Here is a 19,272-nt window from a genome sequence, read left to right as displayed (position 1 = left end):
TTCATAATCGGATTCTCCGCCCAACAATTTGTCGAAATCCAAAATTTCATAATTTTGGAAAACTGTTTTGTTAATTTACCCATCAAAACAAAGGTATTGGAATCCAATAAAATCACGTTATACTCAGAAAAATGAGCTCTTTCGATTTGGCTATAGAAAATAGCATTTTTTTTATTCACTAAACAACCCAATTCAGACAATCGCTACCGACACTACACAGCTATCTAGGCTGATCGAGAAAAGAAGTTAATATTGATGATCAACTTCATAGGGCTCGAACAGCGTGCAAAAAGACATTCCTTTAGGATTCTCTGGAGGAATTCTGGCAGAAACTCCTAGACAATTTTCTAGAGAAATCCGTAGAGGAATTTGTGGAAGTATTTTTGCGTAATTTCTGAAGAATTTCTGAAGTATTTATTGGAGGAATTATTTGAGGAAATATTGGAGAAACATATGAGGCATCCTGGAGAAATTTCAGGAGGATTCTGAAGGAACTCCTCGAAGAATTTCCGAAGGAATTCCCGCAAGAATTTCTGTAAAAAAAAATTATGGAATTTCTGAAGAAGTTCATTAACGAATTCCTGGAGGAATTCCTGAAGAAATTCCCTAAAAAAATCCTGAAGGAATTTCTTGAGGAATTTCTGAAGAAATTCATTATTGAATCTCTGGAAGAATTCCTGGAGAAACTTTTGGAGGAATCCGTGGAGCATTCCCTGGAGTAATTCCTCGAGTAATTCCTGGAGGAATTCTTGGAAGAGTTCCAATAGACATTCCTTTAGGATTCTCAGGAGAAATTCTGGCAAAAAATCCTAGATGATTTTCTGGAGGAATCCTTGGAGGAATTCGTGGATTAATTTCTGGAGGAATTCCTGCAGGATTTTATTACTTCTTCATCGAGAAATTTCTGAAAAAAATCCTGGAGGAATTTTTAAGGAAATTATGTTAAAATTTGTGAATGAATCCCTGGAGGAATTCCTGACGAAATTCCTTGAGAATTTCCTGGAGGAATCCTTGGAGGAATTTCTCGAGGAATTCCTGGAAGAGTTCCGTGAGAAATTCCTTTAGGATTTTCTGGAGGAATCTGTGAAAAAATATTGAAGAAATTCTAGCAGACATTCTTAAAATATTTTTCCTAGACAAAATTTCAGGAGGAATTCTTGGAGTATTTACGGGAGGAATTTTTTTTTAGGAATTTATGTGGCAATATGTGAGGCTTCCTTGAGAAATTTCTGGAGTAATGTCTGAAGGAACACATCGAGAAATTTCTGAAGGAACATCTTGAAGAATTTCTGAAGGAATTTCTGGAGGAATTTGTTGATGAACTTCTGAAAAAACTCATTAATAAATCCCTTGAGAAATTCCTGAAGAAATTCCTGGAGAATTTCCTGGTGGAATCCGTGCAGGATTCCATGGAGAATTTCCTCCAGGGATTCCTGGAAGTGTTCCGAGAGAAACTCATTCAGGACTTTCTGGAGGAATTCGTTGAGGCATCTTTAGGGACATTCTGGAGGAATGTCTGAAGGAACTTCTCGAGGATTTTTTTAAGGAATACCTGGAGGAATTGTCTGATGAGTTTCTGAAGAAATTATTTAATTAATCCCCGGAGGATTTTTTTTGAGGAACATCTGAAGAAATTCAGTTATGAATCCCTACAGGAATTCTTTAAAAAATCTTGGATAATATGTTGGAGAAATTCTAAGAGGAATCCGTGGAGGATTTCCTGTAGAAATTCCTTGTAGAATTCCTCGAGGAATTCCTGGATGAATTCTTGGAAGAGTTCTGGGAGACACTCCTTTAGGATTTTTTGGAGGAATTCTGGCAAAAATTCCTAGATGATTTTCTGGAGAAATTCCTGGAAGAATCGCTAGAGGAATTTTAGAACGATTTTCTGAAAAAAATCATGGATGAATCTTCGGAGGAATTCCTGAAGAAATTCCTAGAGAATTTTTTGGATAATTTTCTGGAGAAAGCCATGAAAGAATTCTGGGAGGAATTTCTCAAGGATTTCCTAGACGACATCGATGAGAAATTCCTTTAGGATTTTCTGGAGGAATCCGTGGAGCAATTGCTGTAGGAATCCCTGGAGGAAATATTGAGGGAATTCTGGCAGATATTCCTAGAGGATGTTTCCTAGAAGAAATCTCAGGAAGAATTCCTGGTGTATTTGCTGGAGGAATTTCTGGATGAATTATTTGAGGAATTTCTGGAGAAATATATGAGGCTTCCTGAAAAAAGTTCTGAAGAAATTCCTAAAGGATTCCCTGGAAAAATTCCTCGCGGAATTCCTGGGAGAGTTCAGGAAGATATTCCTTTAGCATTTTATGAAGGAATCCGTGAGGAATTCCTGGAAAAAATCCCTGGCGGCATCTTGGAAGAATTTCTTTAAAAGTTTTTGGTGGAATTCCTGGAGAAATTTATGCAAAAATCCGTGGAGGAGTCTCTGTAGATTGCAACAAGGAATCCGATCGAAATTTTCTATCTAGGAATTCTGACTCAATCTATGCAGTTTTCTCTGATTCTAACATCACTAATTGTCCAAGATTGAAATTCTTTCACAACGATATTTTTTTGTATAACTGATAATTTTCTCGATTTTTTCCATTGTATGTGATACGTTTATAAAATTTTATAGGAGTCGAGATAATGAGTTCATATTAGAGTTTCGTATTGCCTTGAATTCATCACCATCCGAAGTCTTTTCCAGTACTTGGCGATGTAAGCACCACTGCATGTTGAAACCCCTTCTTGGGAATTCATATTGCGTGTAATACCATGATTCTATTTTGCACCATGTTCATATATTACACCATAATTGCAGTGCCCCCTCTAAGCAAACGCAATAACACACGAAATAATCATGTTTAGTCATTTCGGCACCCTCCCTGACCCCAGTACAATGCGGAATATCTCCGGAATGGTTCCGGATATTGCATGGCCACTTCGTTATCATAAACTTGCTCTAATTTATGATCGATAGAGGGCGACTTCAAAAAAATCGGATGAAAATTGACGAAATGCCAGCATTTTGAAAATGAGTTGTCGGGGGTTGGGTACGTGAAGGTTAATTTGTCCACAGAACTTCCGGGGCAGAATCATGACGTTCGAGGCCATAATGCCCCTATAGTTACCTATTAGGAGTTCATTTTTATCGAGTGGATCATTTTATGAACCCATTTTTTTGGTTTTTATGTGTCTTTTTGTCCATAATGATGCAACACGTTCGTAATTTTAGCTGCCCAAAGCTTCCATGTGTGTTTAAATATGTTTTCGTTCAAATATAGCTGTGCACGTGTGTTTGAATTCAATGCGTTCCAGTCCTGCTTCTAGAATTTGATATTGCTTTTCGTAAGTATTCTGCTCCTCAGCACATCCAGTTATTCTAATCCTATAGAAATCATCCAGTTCTTCCCAGATTTCCGGACAAAGCCTCAATATCTCAAACCGCAGTTCCATACTTTTGTTTTTCTCTCCACCATCGCGCAGGCACCCACCGGGAAATCACCGCCGACGAGCTGCGAGCCCGGCTGCAGGAATACGACGACCTGAACGCACGCATAAGCGACGAACCTGCCCGTGGTGGCGGCGAACTGATACTGCAAACGCACTACGTTCAAATCACCCCAAGGCAATCGCAGGATTCCCTGTCGGGTAGTGGAAGCACGTTGGATGAGATCCGGAGGATGGACGGTGGAGGTGACTATGACGGTACTACGATCGGTGGCGATGACCCCGGCGTAGAGGTGGACGACGTGGACACCGTTTTCTACCAGCAAAGTCAAGCGGGGTCGGTGGCGGCGACCGGGGCGACGGTGGGCGGGGCGTCGTGCAGCTCGATGATCTTCCGGGAGACGACCGTTTAGGAAGGTGTTCTTCAAGGAGTCTAGTCTTAGTGATGTTGAGTTTCTAGCTCTATCGTTTTGGGTTGTTGGGTCGTTCTGATGGAATGAGTTATATTCATTGACCTTTTCATTTTACACGTTTCTCTGATGTATGTTATTAGAAAATGAATCTCATTTGTTTTAGGAGCTATTTAAACACGTGAAATGTTTGTTTTAGACGTTTTTTATACGATAAAGAAGTCAATTTTCATATATTTTTTGCATAGGAAGTGCATTTCTACATCTAAGAGATATGAGAGCCAAAGTTATAAAAAATATACTAAACTAAAGGTAACATATGTAATATACTATTCTACGAGCAGAGTATTGAATGAAAAGGCAGATATTCATCTGAGTCAAAGGATTCAGATGAATCCCGATAGGGGATACAGAATGAATCCCGACCGGGGATTCAGAATGAATCCCGACCGGGGATTCAGAATGAATCCCAACCGATGATTCAGGTGTTCCCGAGATCTGTCGCTTCATTCAGAACTCTGCTCCACACTTAGGGATGTCATCGTTCGCGGCATCCCGTTAAACAAGAACTACACTTAAATGTGACTTAACCTTAAAATTTGTGAAACACGTTGTTGATAGGACAGTTGGTGGTTCGTAGACTATAAAAAGCCAATCGATATTTGTAATCTTAGGTATTCTACTTCTACTAAAAAGTATTAGTATCAGTGTAATCTGAAATCAACCAGAAATTAAGTGAAAGCGCGTTCTATTCGACCCAAAGATAAAGCTGCAAATAGATTACCCTCCGAGTTGTATAGATTTCATCATCAAGTTAATCCCTATGTATGTAGGTAATCATCAGTGGACTCTCACCTCAAAAAGGGCGAGACATGCAGAGTGAGATCCCAATCGTGTCCCAAAATGAGCTTAAGTATAGAGTTTAATTTTCCGATAAACCTCGAATAATCAAAACCAAATTCCGTTCTAGTCAAATGTGCCGTTATTAGTCTATATTGTTACGAAACCCACAAATGGGTCCTCCACAGTGTTTTTGTTGTGTAAATCTGTCAAACCAAAGCCGCCATCTTGTGGAGGGCTAGCAAAGTCACCGCCTGCTTGGACAAAAGCGAATATCTCAAAGATTTCAGTTGAGTCTTCTTAAAACCGGGTAGTTTTATTTATCTGTAATCCAAAGAAAACAACGTTGAACAAATATATACCGCAATAGTTAACAATCGGGTAAAGCAATTGGTATTTATTTTAGTCTTGTAAATAGGAAAGTTTAGGTTAATTCTTGCAAGCAAGTCAAGCATAATCAACACACGCAATTCAACAGTTGTTGTGACTTTTTGAGATCTCATTTGTATATCGTTTTTTACCTCATAAGTAATCTGATTTGAGCAATCGTTTAATATTACCCAACTATATTTACATACAATTTGGATGAAGTTTATAACGAATAAAGTGGCATTGGCGAATGGGCGCTTTTTAGTATCAATATATTGCAGCATATGCATCAACATAACCAATATGTATGGACGATATCATTATACTGAAGTAGCAGAGAACTGTTGAAGGCAAAATCAGTGTTAAATCAATGCAATAGTCGTAAATGCTAGAGGTACATCTACAGATGGAAGATATTATACAGAAAGTATTGAATGGAAAAAGGTGTCAAATTCGTTTTGAAAACATGAAACAAAACTTCTTAAAGGAAAGCAAATAAGTGTGCAATAAAATGATGAAACATATTAAACGATATATCTTAGAATGTAGAGAAAATCCTTCAACCGTCAATGTGATGTTTAATCTTGATTTTTCCTAATTTCTAATTATATTTTTCCCATCAGAAGTCGTGCTGCATCATTAGATTATGCGGTAAATTAGTAACCAGATTGATATTTGTAGTGAATACGGTTCTGGGCCCATAACCCATTGAACTAACCGTTAGTTTCACTACATCAATGTCTTCATTTTATTTTATTTTTACCTAAATGCATTCATATCATTATCTAAGAAGCTTATGGGGCCAAGCAGCTAGAAGATGTAACGGGGAAGGGGGTTATGGCTCACACATGTGAAGGGGTCAAGCATTTCAGATTCGTCCAGGGGTTTCAGAAACGTTTCAACGCATTTCATAAGGTTTCAGAGGCGTTTTAAGGGGCTTCAGAGGTGCTCAGGTGAGCTTCGCGGAAGTTTATTGGGTGTTTCAAAGCATTTTAATGCTTTTCGGGGCGTTTCAGGAGGCTTCAGAGGCTCTCAGGTGAATTTCACGAAAGTTTTATGGGGGTTGCAGAGGCGTTTCAAAGCATTTCGTGGCGATTCAAGATGAATTTCACAGAGGTTCCATGGATATGTCCAAGGCGTTTCAGAAGGCTTCATGGGGTTTCAAAGGCATTTCAATGTGTTTCAAGACGTTTCAATGCGTTTCAGGAGGTTTGAGAGGCGTTTTAGGGGGCTATAGAGGTTCACGGTGGTTACACGGATGTTTCATGGGGATTTCAAAACGTTTCTATGCTTTTCGGGGTGTTTCAGAGGGGTTTTTGTGGCTTCAGAAGCTCTTAGTCGAATTACATGGAGGTTTCATGCGGGTTTCATAGATTTTCAAGGCGATTCAAGACGTTTAAGCACCGACGAACCGACGTGACAGCTAGAACAAATAAATTCAAATTTGCTGTCCCCGACGCCATGATGAAAAATAGCAGAACACTACCGCCTCCTCTATAACGGTTCGCGTTGTTTTGATAGCTTGACTCCGAACCCCCATGTATTCATATAGGAAGAGGTTCGCGTCTGCGCTGATTTGACAGAAGCGTTCGCTCGCTTCCCTGGTCGACCGTTACATTGGGGGGGGGGGCAGTTTTGAAACACCACTGTCACGTCGGTTCGTCTGTGGTTTAAGTGCGCTTAAGAGCGTATCAGGGGCTTTAGAGGCTCTTTGGTGAATTTCAGGAAGGTTTCATGGAGATGTCAGAGGCGTTTCAAGGCATTTGAGTGCGTTTCAGGAGGTTTTAGAGGGTTTTCCGGGGCTTCAGAGGCTCTCAGGCAGGTTATTTTCAAGAACGTTTCATTGGGGTTTCAGAGGCGCTTCAAGGCGTTTGAAGACGTTCCAATGCGTTTCAGGGGCGTTTTAGGGGACTTCTGGAAGCCTCTTAGGTGTGTTTCCCTGAGGCTTCATGAAGGTTTAAGAGGCACCTCCAGACGTGTCAGGCAGTTCAGTGCGTTTTAGTATGTTCCAGGAGTTTTTAGGGCACAAGCAACATTTAGGTCAAATAAAGTAGAAGAGGTTATTAGAAGCATTTGAAAATCAAAATAAAAGGTATAAGGTTTTATAGCGGTTGTAAAAACCTCTACAAGACTAATTGGTCAGCAAAATTTTACTTGGGGGCTTCAGAGGCCTTTAGGTTAATTTCACGGAGGTTTTATGGGGGTTTCAGAGTTGTTTCAAAGCATTTCAAGACGTTTTAATACGCTTCAATTCCTCAGCCTCTCAGATGTGTTTCACGGAGGCATGGGTGTGAATCTTCATCACGAAAAGAGCCGCTCGTTTGATTGCTGGACACTAGTGAACCTGGTGGTGGAAAGCAAGCTTTTTTGTACAGCAAGCATAGGGTGGGAGCGAGGCACGCTTTGTTGTTTTTTTTTTTTCAAGGAAATTCATTCCAATCTAGTTGCCCAAGTGAAAGTTTTACAACTTCCACATCGAAACTTCAAATTTGTTCGAAGATACACATCTGTTCTGTGACGGAGGCTTAATGCGGGTTTCAGTAAGTTTAAGGAGGTTTCAGGGGCTTTTAGGGGGCTTTTGAGGATCTTAGGTGAACTTTCCGGAGGTTTCATCGGGTTTTCAGAGGCGTTTCAAAGCGTTTCAAGGCGTTCTAAAGCATTTCAATGTCATAAAGCTGTTGGATACAACTGTAACCGATGAACTATAATCAAGGGAATTCTTGAAGGTCCTCAAACACACAATGTTACATGGGGCTATGCAATAGACTGGGTCAACAAAGTCGATTTTTCGGAACAAAGCTTTTTCGACTCATTTTAGCGTACAAAGTAACTGTGCAAAATTTGGGAGCGATTGGTTGCTTCCCCGTATTCCGCATTGCGATTGAAATTTGTATGGAATTTTGTATGGGAAAACGTACTTTTTTGCATTTTTCTCATAAATTGAAATTTTTCGTCTAAAACAATCCAACCAATGACGTTAAAGTATAGCCTAGGATATACCGAAAAACTTTGCCGAAGACCGCAAAGTGATCCGACACTTGTGAAAAAAGTTATAACGTACAGATTGCCCGGTGGTGCTTAACAGTTAACATGTAAAGGAATAACATCAATAATAAAATCTCAATTTTTGGTCTAACTTTCAAGGCGAATAACTTTTTTCACAAGCGTCGGATCACTTTGCGGTCTTCGGCAAAGTTTTTCGGCATATCCTAGGCTATACTTTAACGTCATTGGTTGGATTGTTTTAGACGAAAAATTTCAATTTATGAGAAAAATGCAAAAAAGTACGTTTTCCCATACTAACTTCCATACAAATTTCAATCGCAATGCGGAATACGGGGACGCAACCATTCGCTCCCAAATTTTGCACAGTTGTTTCGGACGCTAATATGGATTGAAAAAGCTTTGTTCCGGGTTGATACGATCAAATTTAAAGTTTCTCCATACAACGTTGACCCACTCTACTATGCAAGCAATGCCCTAATAGATCACTGATTACGCTTGTAGATTCGATGACCTAAGCTCCTAAGTTCTCGGCTACCCCTATACAATCATAGAACTAAAGGTTGAAGAATTCGCCACAGACAAACAGACGTAACACCTTGAACGGTTTTCATGGAAATCCATCGCCCAGTTCACACTACCATCAGTCATCACCTGGTGGAAAAGTTGCACGAATCACTGTGTTGTGCAATATCGTCAAACGCATAGAAAAACCACAGACAAACTGGACTATCGCACGAGTTTTCAAGAGTGCGAAAACGCAAATAATAGTGCTCGATTGCAACAAATCAACTCGGAGTGTTCAGAGCACTTATTCAGCATAAATCAAAGAAATAGCACAGACAAACAGACGTAACACTTGCGAAATTTTCATCGACCACGCTTTTAACGATCATTTTAAATTTTCATAGTTGTGGCTTTCACAACCAGAGGCGCGCGCATCGTTTTTCTATGCGTTTGACGTTTCACACTAGCGCCTTCTGTTGACGATATTGCACAACACAGTGATACGTGCAACTTTTCCACCAGGTGATAGTAGTGTGAACTGGGCGATGAATTTCCATGAAAATCGTTCAAGGTGTTACGTATGTTTGTCTGTGGAAATAGTGCGCCGAAGACATCAACTGGATTTGATGCAATCGCGCACTTTTATTAAGGTTTTCGCACTTATGAATACTAAGTGCGCACGTATCAACTTTTGTATGGAAAATTTCAGAATTTTATATGAAGCGTAACGCAACCCGGATAAAAAAATACCATTCATTACTGGTTTTATTGTTCACAATAAAACACATAGTAGATATATTGTTACTTTTTACAATAGAAATCAAGCCCATATAGTTCGTACAATAAGTGAACATTAGCTTTATTAGTGACTAATTGATTCGATTGTTTTTCAATAGTTCTATAATAATTTAAAGTTATTATCGGTAAAAATTAATTTAAGTTGTTTTTATATAGTTTCAAAAGTGCCTGCAAAGTTCTCATGGACTTTTTATTAAAACAGATTTTATTTCTCAATTACACTTAAAAACAATTCGTAACAAATAAATAACAATAAATATCATTGTTGCTTAGATCATGTTTGTCATCATCATCATCATCATCATCATCAAATACAAAATCACTTGACATATTTTTTTTTTAGTTTTCGTTTTAAATTTGAGTACAGTAGATGTTTCGGTTATCGAATGTTATTCGCTAAAACTTCAACGACTGACACACGTATTGGCAGAAGCTCTCAATGAATAACTGAGGAAGTACTTATAGAAAACTAGCTGAAAAGCAGGTTTTAGCCAAGTTTTTCAATTCTAAGATCCGGAACCAAATAATCACCAACAAGCCACCAACGTAGAGAATCAGCCAACACTTGGGGGAAACTATTCACTGGCCAACTCGGCCAAACTACAACTCAATATGGGGGGTTTTTCTTATTAAAAGAATCACTGTAAAACACTTGTTTGTTGTTCGAGAGCAGAAACTGAAGAGAGTTCTTCAGGCTGCGTTTATTGACTTATATTCTGACAGCAGTGATGCTAGTTCTCTTACGCGTATGCGCGTGCATTTGTTCGTGTGCGTGTTTAATGATTTTCGATGATGACTGAATACACGCTAAGGAGTATTCAGTCATAATGTTACAGGATATAATAGCTCTTCCCTCTTACAAAGTGATGAACAATAATTCAACAATGGAAATGAAATTTAATAATATTCGAATTCATTATCTATTCTAAATCTCCTAATTCTTTTCGAACGTCGAGGTAGGCTAGCAGGCTCTACCTGTTCCGACTGATATTTTCTTTTTCTATTTCTACGTTCTATTTCTTGATCACTTCTCTTATTATCATTCCACAGATCCGGTATTTGCCGGATATCGGGTTCCACCACGACTGCGCTCTCGGGTTCCGTATTTCGTTCCGGTAATTGCCGGACATCGTCATCCAGCACGGCCGTTCCTGCGGGTTCAGCGGTAGCCGACATCGATCGACCAGAATCAACCACCACCATCGATCGTCTCGGCTGGCGCGAACTACTTCCGTCCTTAACGAGCCGGATTTGAGTCGGATGCGCGGTAGTAATCGCCTCGCTTCCAACCATGATCTGTAATAAGTTTTTAGAGAATCGTTTTAAGAAAGACGCTTTTATCCATTTTTCGCGTAAATGTGGAATGTTATGCTTGTACCACACTAAATCCCCCGGTATCAGAGCATCTAACAGATCAGTTTGATCGTTATTATCGTTTTGACTAGCTTTTGTTTCATCATTGGGGTTGTGTGGTACCAGCATATGCTTATAATGATTCTTAGGGTTAACTAAATCGATTAACATTTTAGGTTTATAAGCAAACACCTTTTCGGAAGGGAAACTACCTTCCAACGTCAAGTTATTGTTTCTATAATTGAATAAAAATAAGTTTATCTGATCTTCCAACTTCAACTCTAACATTCCTGGTTCTAATAAGAATTTCTTAAGTACATCTTTCACCGTCCTAACAAGTCGCTCCGCCTGGCCATTACTAGCAGGATGGTATGGAGGACTGTTCAAAACGTTTATGCCTTGCCTTTGTAGAAAACTTTTAAAAGAATGTGAGTTGAAAGGAGGACCATTGTCAGACACTATAGACCCATTTGGAGAAGCTATCTACCACCAATAAGAAGGTACGATGTTCAAAGTAGAAGAAGTCGATGTGTATCCTGCTAAATGGCCTCAAGGTAGGTATCCATTTTGAAGTGATGTTTTGTTTCGGAACGATTGCCATACTTGCACAAATATCACAAGCAGCAACAAAATTTTCAATATTTGTGTTAATTCCAAACCAGTAAACCGTTTGCCTCGCCAATCTCTTCATTTTTACGATACCAGCATGGTTGCTGTGCAAAAGTTTTAGAATGTCGCCTTGTAGTACATTTGGTATTACCACTCTTTCTTGATATAACAAACATTCCTCAACGACTTCCAGTTCATGTCGATTCGTGAAAATGTCCACAAATTGTTTATCTATCTTTTTAGGCCAACCATTATGCATAAAACTCAAAACTTTCTGTAAACTGGTATCCTTCTTTGTTTCTTTTGCAATAGCCACAAAATCTAATGGTAAATTGTCTCCAAAATTGATGCTTTTCACGAATTCATGGTCGTATTCAACGGGAACTGCCACTTCTAATGGGAATCGCGAACAAAAATCCGCATTGCCCATTTTTGCCGAAGGTCGGTACTGGATTTCAAAATCATACACTGATAGTTCTAAAATGTAGCGTTGTAATCTTGTCACAAATATTGAATGTCTGCCTTCCTTACCAAAAATCCCCACTAGTGGTTTGTGATCGGTAAAAACTGTAAATTTTTGACCATACAAATATTTATGGAATTTCTTAATTGTACATACAAGTGCAAGTGCTTCTAAATGTAATATGGGGTATTTCTTTTGTGCTGCATTTAACGAAAAAGACGTGAAACAAATGGGTTTCTCAACGTCGTCCACAATATGAGCAATAACTCCGCCCAAACCATAACCAGAAGCATCCGTGACAACAACAATTTTTTTTTCGGGGTCATAAAATTCAAGAAAGTCGGTCTCAAGCAACAGCGTTTTAGATTTTTCAAAAGCCTCATTACAGTTTTTGTCCCATACAAATTTTACATCGTTCTTCAACAAATTGTACAAATAATACAATTTAGAAGACAAGTTGGGAATGAATTTGTTGTAATAATTGATAAGTCCCAAATAAGACTTCAATTCGGTCACGTTTGTCGGAACTTTAGCTTCACGTATTGTTGCAATCTTACTTGAACATGGTGTCAAACCTTTATCACTGATCATATGGCCCAAGTATTCCAACTCAGAAACGAAAAATTTGCACTTGTCCCAGTTAATTTTGATGTTCACTTTAGACAATCTATCTAACACTTTATAAAGTTTTGCTTTGCAATCTTGCAAGTCTTTTCCTGCGATAAGAACATCGTCCAAATAGACGCAAACGTTTTCAATACCTTGCAATACTTGATCCATAACTTGCTGGAAAATAGATGCACTAGAGGAAGCCCCCTGTGGCAATCTATTGTAGCTAAAAAGTCCCTTAATTGTGTTTATTACCATAAATTTTCTTGATCGCTTTGATAATGATAGTTGTGTGTATGCGCCCTCCAAATCAAGAGAACAAAAAACAGTACATCCTGCCAAACTAGCAAAAATATCCTGAGCAACAGGCAAAGGGTAAGTATTTGGTATTATGAGCTTATTTATTGAAACCTTGCAGTCTATTACTAGTCGTATGTCATTGTTTTTTTTTCATTACTACCACCACAGGTGATGCCCACTCACTGGTTTGAATAGGAGTTATCACTTTTTCAGCTTCAAGCTTGTCCAAATATTTCAAAACTTTTCCCCTTAAACGATAAGGAACGTCATAAGCCTTTCTAAAAATTGGCATGTCAGTTTTTAAAACTAGATCGGCTTCATAATGTTTTATTGGTATAGAGAAATCCTTAACAAAAACGTCAGAAAAATTTAACTTTATGTCGCTAACCAATGCTTCTCTTTTATTTTCTGAAATGTTGTATAATGGCATCAAATTACCAAAAAAATTTCTCCAGTTGGGAAAGAATTCGTCCAACCACGGTCGACCCAGCAGAGGAATAAACTGGTAGTCGCAGTCAAGCACTAAAAGCGTCAAATTAGCTGTTTTGCCATTGTATTCAACCTTTACTCCAACTTCACCAGAAACTTTCAACCTGGAACCATTTATCACAATTAATTGTTTAGTGCTTTTCACTAAAGGAAGGTCAAATTTAGTTGTGAACAAATTTTTGCCCATCACTGTAACAGAAGAGCCACTGTCAACCTCCATCTGCACAGTATTGTTTTCAATGGTAACATTTAATAAACAGGGATTACTAATTTTATTAATAGAAGAAACATGCATGCACTGTAATTCACCTGAGTCGTTTTCATCCGAGTCCCAGCTACCAGACCTCAACCGGTCAAGACGCTCGGCCAGCTGGCTCAAGCTACCCGTGCTGCTGTTCGCATCCTGAGTGTCGACATGGTTGACTTCGTTGTGCCGTTCGTTCTTCAATTTGTAACACTTCCGGCGTACGTGACCTCTGCGCTTGCAGTAGTCACAGTAGCGCTGATCCACCGGCCATTGTTCACTGTTTCGCTGGAATCTCCGACTAGATGGTCCAGCAGAAGAATCCCGATGCCTAGAATGCTGGGATTGGAAGCGAACTCTGGAATTCTGGTGCCGATCCTCGGCCGGCCGAATTTCCGGTCTTACACCAAGACGACTTTTCACTGGACCGCGGAAACCTTGGGCTGCGTCTCTGATTTTCTGTAGCACTGCTCCTCTGCCTCCAGTTAGAGGGTATCTGCTATCCATGGCTGCTACTAGGCCGACATCCTCATTGTTCGCCAATGCCTTCGTGTGGGTCGCTGCCATTTCCCAAGTAGCGACAATTTTTTCGGCTTGTTCTAAAGTCAGCTTGGCGCTGTCCTCCGTAAGGAGGCGATGCTTCAGTTTAGTATCTGATAAACCGACCAGAAGACGGTCAACAATAAGCCTATTCTTCTGATCCCCAAATTCACAATTTTCAGCTTGAAACTTCAAAGAAAAGATGAAATCGCTTGCCGATTCACCGGCCTGTTGTAATTTTGAACTAAAGTGGTATCTCTGAAGCAATACTGAATCGGTTCTGTCTAATCGTTCCTTAAGTTTTTGCACCAGTTCATCGTAGGCCACTTCATCCAAAAGTGCCTCGGTTGGATAAAGTTTTTCAGCCACGCTGAAGAGATAATCCCCGCCCAGCATGAACATCTGGTCCTTCCGCTCATCTTCCTTGACCTTGTTGACCCGGAAATGGTAGGTCAAACGGCGGACCCAGGTCGTAAAAGATTGTCCCTTTCTAAACGGTTCAATGTTGGGAGCCACAACATAGGCCATTTTTGCAGATATCTAATCAGCAATATTAAAAAAAATAATTTAAAAAAAATCACAAAATCTATTCACTTAAAAAATGAACCGGTCTAATTTTCCAAAACTAAGCAAAAATGCTCAAAAAAATATATTACCAATCTTTCACAAAATGAATTACAACTGTAAATTGGACCGGTCTAATGTTCGTTCCCAACAAGAAAGAAAAAAAAATAACTTTTATTACTCACCGAACGACGTCACGCTCACCGTTATTCGGACCGGCAAACCACCACCCGGCAGGATGGAAGAAGATCAACGAAATCCAACAGCTCGGTCCCCAGTGAAAAGGTTATCCAGCGGCCCACCACTGTAACGAAACGTCCTAGCAACGCTTGAAAATCACTCCGGAATGGCTGCCCGCTGCAATATCTATTCTCTCAAATACAGAAAAAAAAAATCGTTTATCACTTGTAGGAAAATGGTTACTTTCAGCTGGAATAATAACCAAATTAAGAACAATAACAATGGCTGTTTCACCAGGGCCGACGCCACCAAAATAAAATGGTGTTGTAACACCACGGAAGAAAGGATTTACTCCTAAAAGCACTAATTTATCACGCTTTTCGCACAATTCCTTCACTGTTACCTATAATCACAGAGAACAGACATCCAGGCTAGAACAAATTTCATTCGGAAATTTGTGTAAGGATTTGAATCTTTACTTGAGTAAGGTGACAAACCAATACACGATGACAACACTAACGTCACCAAACACCATATTGCCAAAGTCAGTGGTGAATTGAAACATTTCAAGTGGTGAATTAAATTAGTATGAGAAATTAACCGATTGCAGCGCCACGCTATTGCCACTTGTGTTGCCGATTTCAAATGGCCGTTAAATTCCTTACAGTTTCGGAACTGCACTTGGATGTCTGTTCTCTGTGCTATAATGTTCTGCTTTCCGTCGGGACGTCCTACTCCAAATCAACGGCAATTAACAACGCCGCGCCGACGACGGTCCTAGTCGATGGTGATGAATGGTGATACTACCGCTGCGCCGGAGTCAAATCAAAGGCGCCGAAAATGTTCCGCCGCTCCGTTTTCCTCGTCGCCACTTTTCAATTCTAAGATCCGGAACCAAATAATCACCAACAAGCCACCAACGTAGAGAATCAGCCAACACTTGGGGGAAACTATTCACTGGCCAACTCGGCCAAACTACAACTCAATATGGGGGGTTTTTCTTATTAAAAGAATCACTGTAAAACACTTGTTTGTTGTTCGAGAGCAGAAACTGAAGAGAGTTCTTCAGGCTGCGTTTATTGACTTATATTCTGACAGCAGTGATGCTAGTTCTCTTACGCGTATGCGCGTGCATTTGTTCGTGTGCGTGTTTAATGATTTTCGATGATGACTGAATACACGCTAAGGAGTATTCAGTCATAATGTTACAGGATATAATACAAGTGAGGACGTTACGACAAGAAAAAGATGAACAATGATTTTTCTAATGTTTTCCAATAAATTAAAGGAATCTAGTAAATAGTAAACTACCATTGATAACAATACAAATACAATTAGTTTAATGGGGTTGTTGCGACGCCGTAACTAAATAAGTTTTTTTTAAACCGGTCTAATAATGGACCCATCTAATCGCAACATAATTACCGCAGCATGACAGCTTGCGTGCAGTGGTAGTGGTAGGATATGAGCGAGATGCGATATGTGAAGTAGAGATAAAAATAAATAGTAAACAAGCGGTAAAGTGCAGTTTCGCCATAGCAATCAAATCGCAGTTAAAGTTCAGGAATCAAGTTATTTTGCGAATTAAGTGGTAATAATTAGTAGTTGGAGTTGCAAAGGTACAGTGCGGTGCGAGGTGCTGTGTCAACTAATAGAAAAACCGTAAGTTAAAACCTAAAAAGAAATTTGAATGGTTGGTGGAACGATTCCATATAGTTCCCTGCATATTTTCCCTTAGCTGCACAAATATTCACCGGCACCGGGTAGCCCGGAAACAAAGAAAGTTACCGAAGAAACCTACCGTGCCAGTGTAGTGTAATGTAAGTAGACTCGAATAGAAGTTGGCCTAGATTCGATAAATAATCATAAATATTCGTGTCCCAAAAACAGCAACCGCGCAAATCTCCCAATTTAGGGTAACTGTACCCATATTAAACCACCTTGATTTGAAAGATTGAAAAAGAAGTCGTGGCAGAGGAAACCACTTAATTGTAAGTTGTTAGTTATTAAGTTTTGTGTTGTTAATTGTATTAATTGAATTTTGTCTTGAATTTTGTTAATAAATTTCAGTTTAAGCGTTGCTACAAAAAACTTGAGCCGCTCTAAAAACCTGGTTTCCCTCTCGGGAACAGGGGTAATGGCAGAAATTGAGATAGGTCTTTAGGAGCCTATTGAACCGATGTTAAAATAAACATGCAATAATATTTTTTGTTGTGTAAACAGATTTCGCCTTTGAAAAACCAAAGAATTCATATTTCTCGGTAACATTTTTCTCCAGCATTTACAGATACTAATGGCCACATGAATTGTGAACGATTTATCACAGACAAACAGACGTAACACTCTGAAAATTCACATCGTACACCGATTTAACGGTCTTTTTCAAAATTTGATAGTTGGCCAACTGCCCAACCGTGGCGCTCGCATCGTTTTTGTTCGAGTTTGACGTTTGCTCACTACCGCCACCTAGTTGGTGGTCGGCCAAACATAGTCCTTTTAGCATTGGGCGAATATGTTTCCGTGACTATGATTTGAATCGAAAAATGTTCGAAGTGTTACGTCTGTTTGTCTGTGGATTTATGGTATGGATCATACGACCTGAGGTCTGACTTGTGATATTTGGCAGTTATTCGAAAAGATTGATGATAGATCTTATCAACAGCTGCCAAGCAATACATACCAGACAGACAGACATCAGAGTGTTTGATTCTTATCATAAAATGTGCATATCATTCTGGCGGCCGTTAGTGCTCGTAAATGCTGGATATAAATGTTAGCGGGAAACATAAATTCTATGGATTTTCAAAAGCGAAAACTGCTTACAAATAACAACAAATATTATTGTATTTTTATTGTAACAACGATTCATTTGACGCCATTCAATTAATTGTATTTGTATTGTAAGATCAATGAAAAGAACATTAAGATATATTGTTTTCTTTTGAAAATTGCCCTGAAAATGTCTCATAAAAACACAATACATTCTATTGTTTTTCGCGAAAAAGTGTATGGAAATTTTCTCAAAATGTTATGGTTAAGATACATAACGACCACCATTTTTTATTGTAAAAGTGCCGAATGGTATAGCACAATAGGGGTGATGGTGAGTGTGCCGTGTAAATTACAATACGTTTAATGGTGAATATTTTTCGAAAACATGGTGTTGTAACAATAAAATCAAGCATAACTTTTCAATCCGACGTAACTCGAGAATGTAAACAAATCCGGGTTAACTGCTGCATGCATGATTCATAAAGCAAATTGAAGAATCCATATCACTGTTTGATGATTTATTGCTTAATTTGTTTAACTAAGCATATTATTCGAAACGACGTATCTAACTATTTTGATGTTTACAACTTTACTGATAGATACACCGTTATGATATATGAGAAAACCAAACGACGTATCTAGCCAAAATCAAAAGCAGACGCGCCAACTTGGTCAAATTATTGGGGGGGCAAAGCCTGTTTTTTCTGATTTTTTGTATGGGAAAATTGAAAAATCCTCAATTATTGGGGGGGCAAACCTATGCTTGCCCCCCCTAAGTTGGCGCCTATGATCAAAAGTAACAGATACACCAAACTGGCACCATACAAAAGCGACGTATCTGGCATGACGTATCTCTAACCAACCCGGTGTATGTGTATTTTTATCAAAATTCATTGTGAAAATGATATGGAATGAGTAGGTTTTCTTTCTTACCTAGTGCGTGCTATATCCCTGGTGATGTTAAGCACGAAAAAACTTATGAAAAGTCTTTTTATAGAAAACTATTTTAGTGAAATGGTCGTCAACATTGACCATGAATTTACTCAGATCAGTGAAAAAGTTAGATACGTCGATTTAAAGAATTATGCTTGAAATTCTTCGTATTTTTATGATATTTTTTATCAGGGAATGCTGGACCCCTACAAATGAGCTATAGCTACGTATACGCTGTGCAGCCCCCACATCGTCAACTATCGCAGAGAATAGTTTGAATTTTCAAATACAGATGTCGCTTTATCGTATTTCAGCAGGCCCCTGACACGGCCTATATCAATGCATTGGAATCATGGTAGACAGGATGTCCTGGGCGCTAAAAAATAGCGCCCACTGTCAAATGCGAAAACATCAACAATTTTTTGTTTAACGTTTATTTTGGTTTGTTGATAAGTTTTTGGAATTATTTTTTCCACCGCTTATGATCACAAAACACTTCAAACTCGCTTTAATATTAATGTACGGTAAGAGGAGCATGCGATTAGTTGAATAAAGTAACCCAACAAACACGCATTGTGAATGTGATTTCGTTTGTGGCTCACAACATCAAACAAAAGCTGCGTTTGTTGATTACACGCTCGTTTCAATTTGCACGAATATGAGTATAAGGCAGTTAGATGTTGGCTACGATAAATTTCATTGATGCCAGGGGCCTGTATTTCAGCCAGACAAACGAGACAACGTTTGTTCGAACAGATACACCACCTCCCTTTGACGTTTGATGCGGTCGGTGGTGTGCGTGCGTCGCGTGCGTATTTACAACTTTTTCCAATAAGAAAAAC

At 39.1% G+C, this 19,272-nt stretch overlaps 1 protein-coding gene and 1 long non-coding RNA gene across 2 annotated transcripts; one reads left to right on the top strand and one right to left on the bottom strand.

The window, feature by feature from the left end:
• Positions 1-11,778: 11,778 nt before the first annotated feature.
• LOC109413002 (uncharacterized) lies at positions 11,779-14,820 on the bottom strand. The gene is made up of 2 exons (XM_019686675.3): positions 14,731-14,820; positions 11,779-14,521 (listed from the first exon to the last, which is right to left on the bottom strand). Exon 2 carries the CDS (start codon positions 14,507-14,509, stop codon positions 12,845-12,847), a length of 1,665 nt encoding a protein of 554 aa, XP_019542220.3. The 5' UTR covers positions 14,510-14,521; positions 14,731-14,820; the 3' UTR covers positions 11,779-12,844.
• A 1,326-nt stretch (positions 14,821-16,146) lies between these two features.
• On the top strand, positions 16,147-17,302 carry LOC134285201 (uncharacterized). Its single transcript, XR_009996205.1, has 2 exons — positions 16,147-16,545; positions 16,616-17,302. It is a non-coding gene; the product is annotated as an uncharacterized LOC134285201 (long non-coding RNA).
• Positions 17,303-19,272: the final 1,970 nt, after the last annotated feature.

Source organism: Aedes albopictus, chromosome 1, assembly GCF_035046485.1.
Source record: "Aedes albopictus strain Foshan chromosome 1, AalbF5, whole genome shotgun sequence".
In the NCBI taxonomy this organism is placed as follows: Eukaryota; Metazoa; Arthropoda; class Insecta; order Diptera; family Culicidae; genus Aedes; species Aedes albopictus.
The sequence above is the reverse complement of the archived record's forward strand: the minus strand, read 5'-3'. Positions and strand labels throughout refer to the sequence as shown.